Source organism: Cygnus atratus, chromosome 5 (assembly GCF_013377495.2).
Source record: "Cygnus atratus isolate AKBS03 ecotype Queensland, Australia chromosome 5, CAtr_DNAZoo_HiC_assembly, whole genome shotgun sequence".
Lineage (NCBI taxonomy): Eukaryota > Metazoa > Chordata > Aves > Anseriformes > Anatidae > Cygnus > Cygnus atratus.
Window position 1 is genome coordinate 37,830,805 of NC_066366.1, and position 13,625 is coordinate 37,844,429.

General features: G+C 56.8%; 1 protein-coding gene across 1 annotated transcript in view; it reads left to right on the top strand.

The window, feature by feature from the left end:
- DUSP8 (dual specificity phosphatase 8) overlaps positions 1-1,341 on the top strand; it is a 35,508-nt gene extending 34,167 nt beyond the window's left edge. The window contains exon 7 of the mRNA XM_035539919.1: positions 120-1,341. Coding sequence (XP_035395812.1) covers positions 120-1,215 — 1,096 coding nt within the window. The 3' untranslated portion in view covers positions 1,216-1,341. The remainder of the gene's footprint in view (positions 1-119) is intronic.
- Positions 1,342-13,625: the final 12,284 nt, after the last annotated feature.

A 13,625-nucleotide genomic window follows, 5' to 3' on the forward strand; every position in this document is an offset into this window, starting at 1 on the left:
CTCCTTTCTTCGGGGGGTCTGGTAGAAGGTCCTGGATGATGCCCCAAAGAGACCAAGAGGGTAGGGGTGACCCACTGAAGGACCAAACACCAACCAGGGTTGTCTGCACCTCTTGGCAGGTTCGTTAAGGACCGCCGCCCATCGATCTCACCCAACTTTAACTTCCTGGGCCAGCTCCTGGAGTACGAGAGGAGCCTGAAGCTCCTCAAGGCCCTGAAAGCCCAGGGCGACCGGGGCGACGGAGAGACCCTGCAGGACCCAGCCGAGGTGTCTGAGGGCGGCAGGCACCCCGCACCGTCTACCTCAGAGAAGGTCGAGGAGGCACCAAGAAGCACAACCTCCGCATCCCCACCCAGCGACCCCGAGAGGCAAGGTGGGCCTCCCAAGATCTTGTCGCCCACAGCGCTGCAGCAGGGACTCAACGGCTTGCACCTCTCCTCGGAGCGCATCCAGGACACCAACCGCCTGAAACGCTCCTTCTCCCTGGACATCAAATCTGCCTACTCCCCCGGCCTGCGGCAGGACCCCCCGGGCCCTCCCAGCACCGGGGAGGCCCCCAAGCTCTGCAAGCTGGACAGCCCCTCGGGGCCAAACGGCCAGTTCTCCCCGGTGCCCGACAGCCCCGACCGGCCCAGCGGGCCCGACCTCCTGCTGGAGGCCAAGGTGAGGCAGCGGCGCAAACACCGGCACGCGGCGGGCTCACCGGCCCACGGGCTCAGCCTCAACGTCGGCACGGCCCGCAAGAGCCCTGGGACAGAGGACAGCCTCCAGCAGCCACCGAGGCTCAGCCTTCCCGGCCCACCGCCATCCTCCAATGGCTCCTGGGGGGGTGTCCACCTGGAGTCCCCCAGCACCCCGTCCTCCGAGGGAGGCTGGTACTTTGGCACGGACTCAGCCGGTGGTGGCGGCAGTGGTGGTGGCGGTAGCACCAACGGTGGGACGTTGTTCACTGGCACCAGCCCGTATCCCCCGTTCGGGTGCAACGGGGTGCCGGGGGGCTGCGAGATCAGACTGAGGGACAAGCAGCGGGCAGAGGCACGGGACGGGAGGCACAGCTGGCACGAGGAGGCCGGCGCCGAGAAGCAGTTCAAGAGGAGGAGCTGCCAGATGGAGTTCGAGGAGACCATGTCTGAGGGCAGGTCCCGGGAAGAGCTGGGCAAAATAGGCAAACAGTCAAGCTTTTCGGGCAGCATGGAGATCATTGAGGTGTCCTGACACCCATCACGGGTGCTTGGAGAGCAACGGGGGGTGGGGGGGGGATATTTAAGATGGGGAGAGATGTGGGGAGGGCGGGTGGGGAGTATTTATACCCGTGTGTGCATTTTCGGGAGCGCACATGCCAAAACGAAAGCAAAGAGGAATGAATCCACAGTCAGGAAACATCATGGTGAATGCTTAGTGTCCCCCCCATGCCCATCCTGGTCCCTCTCCCCTGCCCCAGCCCTTGGGGACATCACCCTGGGCTTTTGCACATGGAGCGGTGACAGGAGAGCAGCCCTCAGAGCCCCGTGCTCAAATTTGGGGTGTAAAATTCAAGAGGGAAGGGGCAGGAATTACAATTTGGGGTCGGGAGGGTGAGCAGAGCCTGCTCCTGACTTGGGGGGGGGACATGGTCCCATGGGGACGGGGCACAGCACCGCTCCGTCGAGGTGGGGAAGGGGCACCCCAGCCACCCCCTCCCTGCACCCTGGTGCACTAAGCATGCGCCCCCGTGTTTCTCTGGCTGAGTATCCTAAAGATGCTGCACTAGAGCAGCCCTATACATATATAAATATATATTATATATAATATAAAGAAAACACACACACACACACAAAGAAAAAAAAAAGGTAAATGGTTTTACTGCGATTTTTATTGAGACGTAAATAATATTTCAATTTTTTTGTTTTGTTTTTAATTTATTGAAGCTGTTTCATTCTGGCAATGATTTGCAGACAATGTGGGGCGGTACTTTCAGCTCTATTTTTACTGTGTATGGTATTTAAATCTGAAATACGAGTTTCTAAGCAATATCTGAGGCCTGTGGCTCCTTCTATAGCTCATGTCGACGACAAAGATTTTCCCCCATTCCCTCCGGGTGCAGCGAAAAGGGGACAGAAAACTCTTCCGAGCACTTTTTCTAGAAATGAACAAGTGAACAAGCAAGCCGTAAAATCTTCTTGTAACACAAACTGAGCCAGAAAATGTCCCTTTCTGGAAGCTGCTGCCGCTTCTTCCCCTCTCCTTAGTCCCTGTTTGCTTCTCCCCATCCCCATCCCGGCCATCGTTCCCATCCCAGACATTGTTCCCATCCTGACCATCGTCCCCATCCCGGCCATCGTCCCCATCCCAGCTGCCACCCCCTTCCCTCCCCTGGGCTGCCCTTCCTGGCAGGAGAGGAAGAGGAGGGAGTCACCCGAAATGGAGGGAAGGGCACTGGGCATCCCTGGGGATGCACAGGGAAGGGGAAGGCATCTGATGCCACCGCAACATCAGGAGGGGAGGTCACTGATGGTTGGGATTTCATGGTGGGGGTGTTTTGCCTGCTGTCCCCAGCCCTGAAACTCCTGGTCTGAGTTTTTCTTGGGGAATGTGTTTGCGGGTGCTTCCCCCCTTCCCAGCTGCCCATACCCGTGGGGAGCCAAGCCCTTGCCCCTCCAAAGCCCGACTTCAGGCTTGCTGAGAAGCTGCTTTCTGGAGCTGTAGGCACTGAGCTGCCTCTGCTGCAAAGCACATCTCTCCCTGTGGCTGTCTTTGCTTTCTCCCTTGTCTCGCACTAGTTTGCAAAGCTAATACCTCAGGGGTCTCCGTTCGTGCGTGTCCGTGTCCTGTGTCATCCTTTGAGCAATTTTTCTTTTCTGCATCCGCACAGTTTTTTTTCTCCCTTCCCCTCATTCCTCCTTTCGTTGTTCATTTCTCTCTCTAGATCAAGCTACACATGACAAAAACAAGCAATCTCAGGTTTAAAAGTGAACACAGCCCAGAGGCGCACGGGGCTGCGATGATGTGCAGAGGGGCAGCTCGCCCCAGCTGTCTGCTCCCCGACCTCCTCTGCCTCTGTGTGCATGTCCACAGCTGAGGTGAGCCTCCCTGGAGGCTCCTTGCTGTCCTCGGCTTGGCTTTATTTTTCCTGTTTTTTCAATGGGGCTGTGCTGGGGAGCCCCTGTGTGCTCCCGCCTGGTCCCCCGAGCTCCCTTGAGAGCACACCACCATCCACCATTGCCTCCAGCAAACGCCTCAAACCAGCTCAGTCTTGCTGACCTGAACCTTGGAGCAGGTAGAAAGAGCGTTCCTCCTCCTGGCCGTGTGGCCACAAGTTAATGATGGCTTGAGAGAATGACGATGCTGGAAATGTAGCGCCAGGGCTTTTCAGCCTTCGCCTGCTCAGTTTTCAGCCCCTCACACCCTGCTAGTTGTTGCCTGCTCTGCCAACCTCATCCTGACGACAACCTCATCAACCTCATTTACAATCTACCCTTTCTGCCCGTCATTTGTGCTGTGTTCTCATTGGAACTTGAAAAATTTCTCCCTCCTGGCCACAAAAGGTAGACGAAGTCATTCTCGGCCCATCACCTCCTGCTGCCCTGGGTGGTGGCACCTCTTCCCAAGCACAGTGGGGCTGTTGCTTGCTGCTCCACATCGCCCAGTTCCTGCCCATCCCGTGGTCCTTGAGGGTCGGTACCAGCTCAGGTCAGACAAATTGTTGGCAGGAATCCGTTAGGTGGAGCTTTGGCTGGTGAAGGGAGGAGTAAGGGACTTCTCAAGTGATTTAATAGGAAAAGGAGGACAGGTTGGCACGGCCAGGTGGGAGGATGACAGGAGGCAGCAGCAACTCATCCCGTTAGCAGACGTGGTGTGCTACAGGAGCAAAAAAGCAGCTGGACTAAGTCAAGGAGGAAGGGGAGAGTGCTGTAGATGAGACACTAAAAGTCTGCAAAGAAGCAGATATGTGGTTTACGTTTTGTCATCTCCACCCTGCAGTGCCCCTGGATGCTCCTCAGCTGCGTTTGAGGCTTTGGGCACTGTGGGCTGCTCTCTCCTCTGAAACCAGAGCACAGAGAAACCTTTTAAGACTCATAGATAGATCATAGCTGCCAGGAGACATTCACCACCCACCTCTGCAGCCTTCCTTTGACGTATTTCATATTCATTCTTCCCCTTGATGCTGGGTGTGTGCGCCAGAAGCCCTCTCATGTGCAATATTTTAAGGCTGCATCCAGAAAACACCCCTTGAAGGGGCACCTCTGCCTGATCGTCTAGTGCCAGTGCTGACCCAAAGCCATGAGGGTCACCAAGGGGCTTGCAATTAACTTCAATGTTTTTTTAAATCAGGCTCTGCCTGGTGGACCACTTTGTCCATGAACCAGAGAGTTACCGTGAGGATGGACATGTGGGCTGGTCGCCCGCCCCATCATCTTGTGGCCAAGCCTTTTTACAGGCGCTCCACCCCAATCCGATGAGGGTAGATGCCCTTGCGGTGGCAGGAGGGCAGAGGAGAGGAAAGGTCCCTCCAGACCAACCCTCAGCTTTCCTTTAGGCTAGGAGGGACATGGCGCCCTTCCCTCCAGCCCCAGCCTTCCCCTGGGGCTGAGCCCCATGGCAGGACCCTTCCCACCCGCAGCTTGAAGGCTGAGCACAGATGGAGGGAGGGCAGAGACCAGGTCGGCAACACCGAGCCAGAGGCTTGGGTTGGAGCAGGCTCGTCCCTAGCCTCGGCAGCAGCGTCCCCAGCCCCTGCTGCCTTCCCAGCCCTTCTCTTTTTTACTTTGGACCTTCATCCCCGTTACGTCTGCCCCTTAGGAGACTGTGCCCCACAGAACCCCCTCCCACTGTCCTGTTCCCCCTACCACTCTTAATACTAATGATAATAAGCTATCAGTGTTGTCATTGCAATCTATGAATGATAGATTTGAGTATTTATGATTATTATTATGATTATTACGGTTATGATTCTGTACTTTTTTGCTTCTTACTCTTTGTATGTTGCTCCTTGTTTCTCTGTTGTGAATAAACGCAAGGCCCCATCACACCTTCTCTCTGCTCCCGAGCCAGAGGAGGCAAACGCTGCCCCGACAGACCCTTGTTGGAGGGTTTGGAGCAGGATGCGTCCCAAGGGTATACAGACACCCAAACCCAGGGCAGACCCATTCTCTTAACTTTTCCCTTCCCTCCCGCGGCTCCTCTCCCTCACTCTGCTGCCTGTCTGGAAGGGGCAGGAACCCACCGGCACCAAGGACGGGGAGTTACACGGTGAAACGGTTCAAGTGTTAGCTTCGAGAAGCATCCAGCTCACCGAGGCAGCTCCCTCCAGCTCGTGGTCCTCTCGCCTTCTTCTCTGGCTGCACCTCAAGGCTGCAGCTTCACCCGGAGGGGTGCGGGGTGTGGGTCAGAGGGTTTCCAAGGCCATGCTCAGCCCTGGTGCTCTGTCCCAGCAAGGTGCCCTGGGTTTTTCTGTCTCAAGTGGCCTCCCTCCACCTGGGACTGATAAACCAGGGTGCCACAAGCAGGCAGAGCCCAGTCCTTGTTTTTTTGTCCCCATCCTTACACAGCTCAGAGATTTTGGGGTGACTGGAAGGGGAATATTGTGCCAGGAGGAGACATGAGGGGAAAGGAAGAGGAACCCCATCTGCACCATGGTGTGAAACACGCCCTGCACCACGCACCCCGGGAGGGTCAGCCTAGTCCCAGGGGCTTAACGCTGCCCTTCCCCAGGAGCCCAGACACCGTCTGCTGCCTCCGTCGCGACTTCGCCTCGTCATGGGCTGGGCTCCTTCCCATCACCCCGTGCTGGACTCATTCCTGGGGCTGCTCCAAGACCATGCCAGAGCTCAGGTCTCGCCCCACTCTCCGGATCCCATGGGGAACCCCTGGGGTCCCACTCCGGCATCACCGTTCCTACCTCACCCGCGCTCGGGGCGGACGGGGAGGGAGCGGGAAGGTGCCCCTCAGGCTTAGCTCCCGCCAGCATCCCTGCAGGATCGGGCCCTTCCCCAGAGAGCACAGCATGGGGACGGGGTCTGCATCCACTGCAGGGGTCCTGAGCAGGGAAGAGATGCTCTGGCCACCAGCCACACCACGTTCCCTCCGTCACTGTTGGTGTGACCAAAGGTGGCTCCGTTCTGCCCCCTCGGACCCAGAGAGACACCCGGCCCCTGCCCCCTCTTCATTTTATTTATTTCCAGCAGCTGCTAGCAGCAGGGCTTTTCTACCCTCTCTTTCTTTTCCTTTCTTTTTGTATTTTGGAACAGCGTGTTGTAATAAATACCCAAATAGGTGTTTTAACAGCTGGTGTCGGCCTTGGTTTGTGGGGGGGCTTTTTGGGATGGGGTTGGAGGGTCTTGTTTTGGGGAGGGCAAGAGATTTTTGGCTGCATCCACCAGACCCGGTGGAGAGCTGGACACACAGCCAGACCCACACGTATTTATAGGGCCCCATGGCTGGAGCTGGATTAATTCGAAGCAGAAATAAGCGTCACGGCTGAGCGAGCAGGGGGATAAAAACTAATTGGGGCATTTGTGGACCCACAGACAGGCGAACAACCAGGCTGAGGGTGTATAATGGTCCGTGGCTCCCACCATGCTGGTGGCACGGTTTCAGCAGAGGCTCGCAAGAGCGTTTCCTCGCATCCCCTGCCAGGAGTTTACGTTGGAGGGAGGCAAAGCCGTGAGCAGGCTCCCCACAGCGCTGGCTCCAGAAAGCTGCAGCACTCATTGAGCCACACGATTATTATTATTGAGCACAGAGGGGATACTCATCCCCCAGCAGATGCCGAGGCTGCACCCCAGCTAGATCCCCTTGCCTCCTACGAACCCACTCCCCTCACCCCGCTGCAGCCGCTGAGCACTTTCCTCCCCCTGCCCCTCCTTGCGGTTTGCACGGCACAAACCATTACTGCAACAAGAAACCCAGGAACGTCCTTTTTCCAGCTCTCGGGCTTTTATTGACTCGGAGTGGCTGCCAAGCCTATAAATAAATGTTCCTTGCACTAAATATAGCAGCCACTGAAATAGGGCTGCCGTCTATTTATTTAGCTTGTGGCCTCTTTGAAAGCTCGCCAGCCAGCGCTGCCTGTACCTTCGCTGCGTCCCACCCGGGGCTGCGGCCACCCACTGCGGGGGCATGGCTGAGTCAGCATGGGCAGAAGGGGTCACCCAAAGCCAGTGCTGTCCACAAAGGTCCCTGCGGCTGGGATGTCCCCAGTGTGGCAGCAGAGGGTGCAGCGGACCCCCTAGCCCTTCCCATAGTGCTGGGGTTAACAGGGTGTTTGCTGGGGCTGAACCACAAGGCGTTTTCATCTCCTGGGAGGACTCAGGACCTCAGACGTGAGGACTGCTCTTGCGCTGCAGACACTGCCCCAGCAGCAGAAGAATGACACTTACCTTGGGCTGCGATGATTCCCTTGCAGCCCCATGCCAGCAAAGGGGAAAAAAAACGTCACTCCCTGGAAAGCCACATTTGCTCCTGCAGCAATCCAAGACATTAATAATGCTTAGCACTTAGAGCAAGTTTTGCTAAACATGAGCTAATCCTTACAACACCCATGGGAAGGAGAAAAGTAATTATTGTTGTTGGGCTTGATTTTTCCTTTCCCATGTACCCCTGCAGATGAGGATCGGCTCTACCAGTCCCAGATTGCTCTGCAAATCAGAGGAGGATCACACTCAGCCCAGTTTTTGCAAATAGGAAACCTGGAGCAAAGACGGCAGACTATTTGCCAGAGGCCACACAAGAAGGCAGTGTGCCTGGGGGAAGTCCCGGCCCCTAATCCCGTCCTGTCAAAGGGTCCTGGTCCCCTTGCAGGTCCTCTCCTGTGGGATGCCAGAGGGATGCTTCGTATGGCTGCTTGCCTTCCTCTCCTCCACAGTGCCATGGCACGAGGTGGTGAGACACCCTGCTCTCAGCGGCAGCAGATGCAGATAACATTCATGACGCACCGCTGCCTGGTTTTAACCCTGGCAGAGCTGAGACGCTGCCGGGGTCCCTCCTGGGTGCAGAGGGCTTGGGTTTGGTTGGGGATCCCCAGGTAAGAGTGGAGGTAGGCACCCAAGTGATGGGCATCACCCTACGAGGGTGACTTGCGGGCAGAAAGGGGGAGAGGAGGCAAGACAAGCTTGGGGACAGCATTGAGGTGGACTGCAGACACAGGCAGCTTGGGCCAGCATCCTGGGGAACACCAGCCTGACCGGGAGAGGGGTGCAAGCTGCTTCCCACCACATACCAAGCAGAAGGCACCCCGGCACGAGGGATGTCCCTACCATTTGGAGGGGCCATTTTATGGACACAGGTGGCATGAGAGAAAGGAGGGGATGCCCCTTTCGCTAGTGGCTCTGCAGTAACAGGGGGCACCCCAAAACTGGAGATGTTTTTCAACGCCTTCATTTTGCTCCCCAGCCACGCTCTTCTCTTTGGCTGAGAGCCCTGCGCTCGGTGTCTGAGTGGAAATACCGTCTGTCAGCGGTACCCAGATGATGTCATTTAGTTTTCCAGGCTTCTGGGCTGAGCCAGCAGCTCGAGCCAGTATGACTGGATGGCCTTTATTTAGCAGGAGCCCAAGTGCAGCCGAGCCTGGGTCTCGGCGGCACCTGGCAGCGGGTTGCGCCCTCCACCGCGTCTCCACCGCTGATGCAACTCTGGCTGCGGCAGGGATGGCAGAGTGCCCTGAGAAGGTCGCTTTGGGGAGGCTCAGCCTGGGACCAGGGAGCTGGGCGGGTGGCAGGGGGATGCTCTGGGGAGCAGGGGGGGGACACCGCTCAGTCGTGCTGCCCACCGGCCCCGGGACCCGACCTGCAGCGGGGTGGGAGGCGCGATGGGCACCCACCAGGCATTCTTCTCCCCCTTCAGCTGTGCCCTGCCAACCTGCAGGTCCCTCTGGGCAATGTGTGTGACCGAGGAGCTATCAGAGCCCCGGGTGCTTTATTTCCCTTGAGAAACTCCATCAGAGCGTGGCAGCATCCTCATCCCCGCATTTGCCATCTCCGGGCTGGGTTGCCGTAAACAAGCAAGCAGGCTGGCCCTGGGTGCTTTTTAGCTGGAAAGCAAATGGTTTCACCCCTCCTCCTTCCACTAACACCCCCTAACCTGCCTCTTCTCCCTCAGCAGCAGCTCCTGACAGGCGAGTGGCTAAGAATAGCCCTGCTGCTGGCTCCAGGCTGGTGCTGTTTGCTCAGTGACTCAGAGCTGGCCAGGCAGGCACTTACTCAAAGGGCCCCATTACTCATCCGTCTGCATCGCCCCAAGGATGGGGTTTGTGTCTCTCGCTCGCCTCTCCTTTAAAGATGCTTTATTTATTTCTTTTTAATCAAGCTGTCTTCTGCAAAGAGAGGTCATTACCCTGCCATGGATTTACCGCTAAATATGTTTGCCCCGATCCCAAACGCTGCAACCCCCATTTATCATGTTCCCACGCTGACGGCCCCACGGTGTTGCTCCTGCTCAGTGGCCTGTCAGGGGGAAGCTGTGTGGGCAAGAGAAAATGCCTCCCAAAAATCACATTTTGGGGCATCCGTGCTGAATGCTGGCATGGAGCTGGCCGTGCCCAAATCCAGCCAGACCCTTGGATGTTCCCATCCTGCCACAGCCCCCGCTAACTGCAACCCTCCCTCCTCTCCGCCTCACTGTCCAGGGGATGCTGTTGCGTCTGCAGAACACCTTGGCGAATTACAACAGGCCTCCTCCACTTCAAAAAGTGGCTCCAGTGACCAGAACCGAAAAAGACACCATCTTCCCCATCTGGTTTGCTCCCTCGAGGCGCTCTCTGAGTCACAGCCAGCTGTGCTGGGAACAGAGCTGCATACTGCCCGGCTGGCGTGCGCCTGCCGTGACGTGATGGCCATCATTTTCTTCTCCTGCCGCTGTTTCACCCCCATGGTCTCCATTTTTTTTTTTTTCTCTCCTCCAGGCTCTAGCCCTCTCCCTACCCTATTGCTTCACTGCATCGCTCTTCCCCCATTCCACTGTCGGGGCAGGACCTACTGCACGCACTGGCTCCTCGGCATGCGTAATAGGCTGACATTATCTCCCCGGGTCACTTCGCTTTGGAGGATTACCTCACTGAGAAAACAGGCACCGGCATGCACACTCATGCACACCCATCTCATGCAAACAGACCCACCCGCACGGGAACAGGCAGCAACAGAGGAAGGTGCACCAAAGGCCAGGCAATAAAAGGGGTGAACCGGACTGGGTGAGGACTTTGTGGCCCCCATGGGCTGATGGCAGGGAGGTGGTGGCACAGGGTGGTGAAGAAAGAGGCTGCTTTAATTCACAGGTGAGAGAGAAGTGCTAAGATCTGCCCCAGCTACAGTCTTATGGCTCCATGCAGCCCTGTTGGGTGGAGTTTGTGGTCCCCAGCATCCCTGGGCCGGGTGGGTCTCTGCAAGCAGTCTGGCTGGATTTAGGATGGGGTACCTCTCCTCACCGCCCTGCCCTCTACACAGATGCTAAGAGCCTGATCCTGCGCTGCTAATGTGGGGAGAGCTTCTCCATCCATCCATCCATCCACCCATCCACCCATCCATCCATCCATCCATCCATCCAAAATGAGCTAGCCACCCCACAAAGCCCTGCACGGGAGAGCTGGGGGCTTGTGCCCCGGTGTCCTCAGCTCTGCAGCACCAAGCCCAGCAGCTGGGGACATGGGACAGAGGGAAGCAGGACCCCAGAGCCCTCCGGGACAGTTTTCCCCAGCACCTGCCTCAAAGCTGGGCCCCGAGCGGGGTCCCAGCCGTGCCAGGAGCTGTGTTCTCACCCTGCAGAGCCCCGCAGCCCTGGCAGGGACCAGCCTGCGAGCAGCCTCTAGTGGCAGCTCCTGACAGCTCTCAGGGTTCGTTAAACCACCAAAATTTTGTCTGTGCAACACCAGGTGATGGGAAAGGAAGTTCACCCTCATTTCAGATCCTCCAGGAGCGCTGCTCAGTGTCTCACTGTGCATGCGTCCCAGCCTGTCCCCTTCATGGTCCCCATGGGGTGGAGGGTCCCCGTTGCTTTCCAGATCCAAGCACCAGGAGCTCAGCAGTCCTCCCTGGCTCAGCCCATCATTTATGGTGTGACCCATAATGCTGCAGCCTTCAGCACCCACAGACCTGGCTTCAAGGCTTGGCTTCAGCTTCATGTACATCACAAAGTCAAAGCACTGCCTCTTGCTGCGGTGTGAGCCCAGGGAACAGTGGGTTCAGCCCTGGGTGCTGTGAGGGGAGGGAAAAGCTGCTTCCCCCAGTGCCTTGCACCCCTCCAAAGCCAGGCAGCCAGGAATCAGCACTGAGATCTCTTAGGTAGCAGAATAACATCTTATGGCATGGGAAATCTCCTCCTTCTGGTTATTTAATGGGGTGTTTTAACAGCTATTTAAGAGACAGAGTTATTTAAGAGGCATGAATGTGGCCCTAAGGGACATGGTTTAGTCCTGGAACTCATCAGGTCAGGCTGATGGTTGGACTTGGTGATCTCGAAGGTCTTTTCCAACCTAACTGATTTTATGATTTTATATCAGAGTGGATTGAAAGGGAGGCAGCCAGCAAGATAACCCAGGGAACTGCAAGGAGTCATCTGGCTCACGTAACCTCTGTGCTTTCACCTGCTCCACCCCTGACAGCTGCTCAGCTGCGTGTCTGACAGCACCTGGCCAAAGACCAAGCCTTGATCCCCCTCCTCACTAGAAAATTGCTCCATGTGCTGAGAAGTGAGGAAAAAGGATCCTTCTGGCCCTGCGCTCCGCCTCGCCACCTCCCAGGGCTGCGCCAGGCAGACCTGCTGACAGATGCAGAGACAGCATCAAGTCTTCCTCCTGCCCAGACTGCCTGCCCTTGGCTCTTGCACCCACCAAAGCTCTTAGCAATGAGCTCACTCCTCTATTATCGCTGATCCAGGAGTCTGGAGGCTCTCGGAAGCACGGTATCGATCCCTGCCTCTTGCATGGCCCCCCCCAGGGCTGCAGTTTCAGGAAAGCTCTTTGCCTCTCCCTGCTCTGCCTCTCCTTCGTGGCCTCCAGGAATGTGCTTCCAGGGTGAGCTTGGAGCTGGGGGCCAGGACTGCAGTGAGAAGGATGGGGGCTAAGCCTGGCCTCTGTGCTTTGGCTGTCCGTGTGCTGGGAAAAGCCACAGTGGGCATTTCACAAACTCAAAGGAAGGTGCAATCTCTCCCTTCCCAGGGGGTTACGGGTGGAGGACCCCTGGTGCCCTGCACGGGACCCAGCCCCGTGTGGTCTCTGCACATCCACGGCACGGACTTTGTGAAGGCAATGTGCCCAAGGCCTCTTCTCTGTCCTCCCTCTCCCAAGCTTGCAGAGGTGCTGGCATGTCTTGTGCCAGCCGGGAAGCAGGTGACAGCAGCGTCCCTGTGCAAACTCACCTGGCGGCGCTCACAGATAAGCCAGCTCATCTGCCAGGCAGCACTCGCTTATGGTAATGGTCAACTCAGCAGCATTCTACTGCCTCTGAAGGGAAACCCTTCTGAGGTGAGGGGGAGGCAGCAGGGCAGGGGATGCTGGTACTTCTCATCCTACCTGGGTACTCTCCCTTGGAGGACAAACAGGGGCCCAGCCTTGCCCTGTTTGCGGGGACTTTTGCCTTGCACACGGGAGTTTTGTGAATGCTGCCAGCACTGTGCCAGAGTAAATAACCCCACTCCACACCCCAAAGGCTGCTTCTCCCATCTGTTCAGGTCCACCTTGCACAAGCAGCCAGGTGACACCATGAGGAACTGCAAGGCGGTCAAAAGAGGCTGGTAGAGCTGCAGCCAGGAGCCAGGGCTCCTTGCCTTGGTATGACACAAACAGTTTGCAGCCCGGCCCCTTACCAAATGGGCTACCTCGCTCCCCCCGCATCCCCAGGAAGACTTTCAGGTGCCTGGGTATGCTTCATAAATGACTAATGAGCCTTGCAAACATTAGTGCTCTGCAAGCTGCCAGAAGCAGACTGAGATCAAGCCCTCCCTTGCATTCATCAGCTCCACCCAGGAAGCAGACTTTGACAACAACCACAATAAGAAGCAGGCGGCCAAAGAAGCCCACAGTGCCCTGAGCAGGAGAGCTGTGATGCTTGCATCACGGGAAGGGGCAACTGCCCACAAGGGAGAAAACCTCCCAGGAAGGGGTGACTGTCCACGAGGGAGAAAACTTCGTACCTGGCACCAGTCACCTTCACACTGCTCCTTGAATCACAGCTGTGGTTTCTCCCTGGAGGCAGGTTTGGGCTCGCATGGGGAAGTCTCTCATTTTTGGGGTGGACTTGTAGACAACAGCCTGCGGAGTGGACAGAGGAAATCTCCATGCTCAAAACCAGAGTTTTTCGTTTAAAAATTGCTCCCATGGCTCTGGTTTGCAGATGGGATGCAGGAGCAGACGCTTGATCTTCTAGAAGGACCAACAGGTGGATTTCTGTACCCCTGTGAAGATAAACTCCAAGGACTTATTTCAGCCGATCTCACACGTACAAATGATAGCCCTAAGGCAATGACCCGTGGCATCTGCTCTAGGTGGCAATTCTCTCATGGCACCACTGGATCCCATTACATCTGAGGAACTTGCCCTGGACAAAGAGGTCTTGCTGTCATCCTACCCGCCTGCATTTCATGCACATTAGCACATTATTGCGTGCGGGGGCCAGAATTTAGCTGACTCCTGGCACTTATTGCCCTCACAGCTCTGAGTC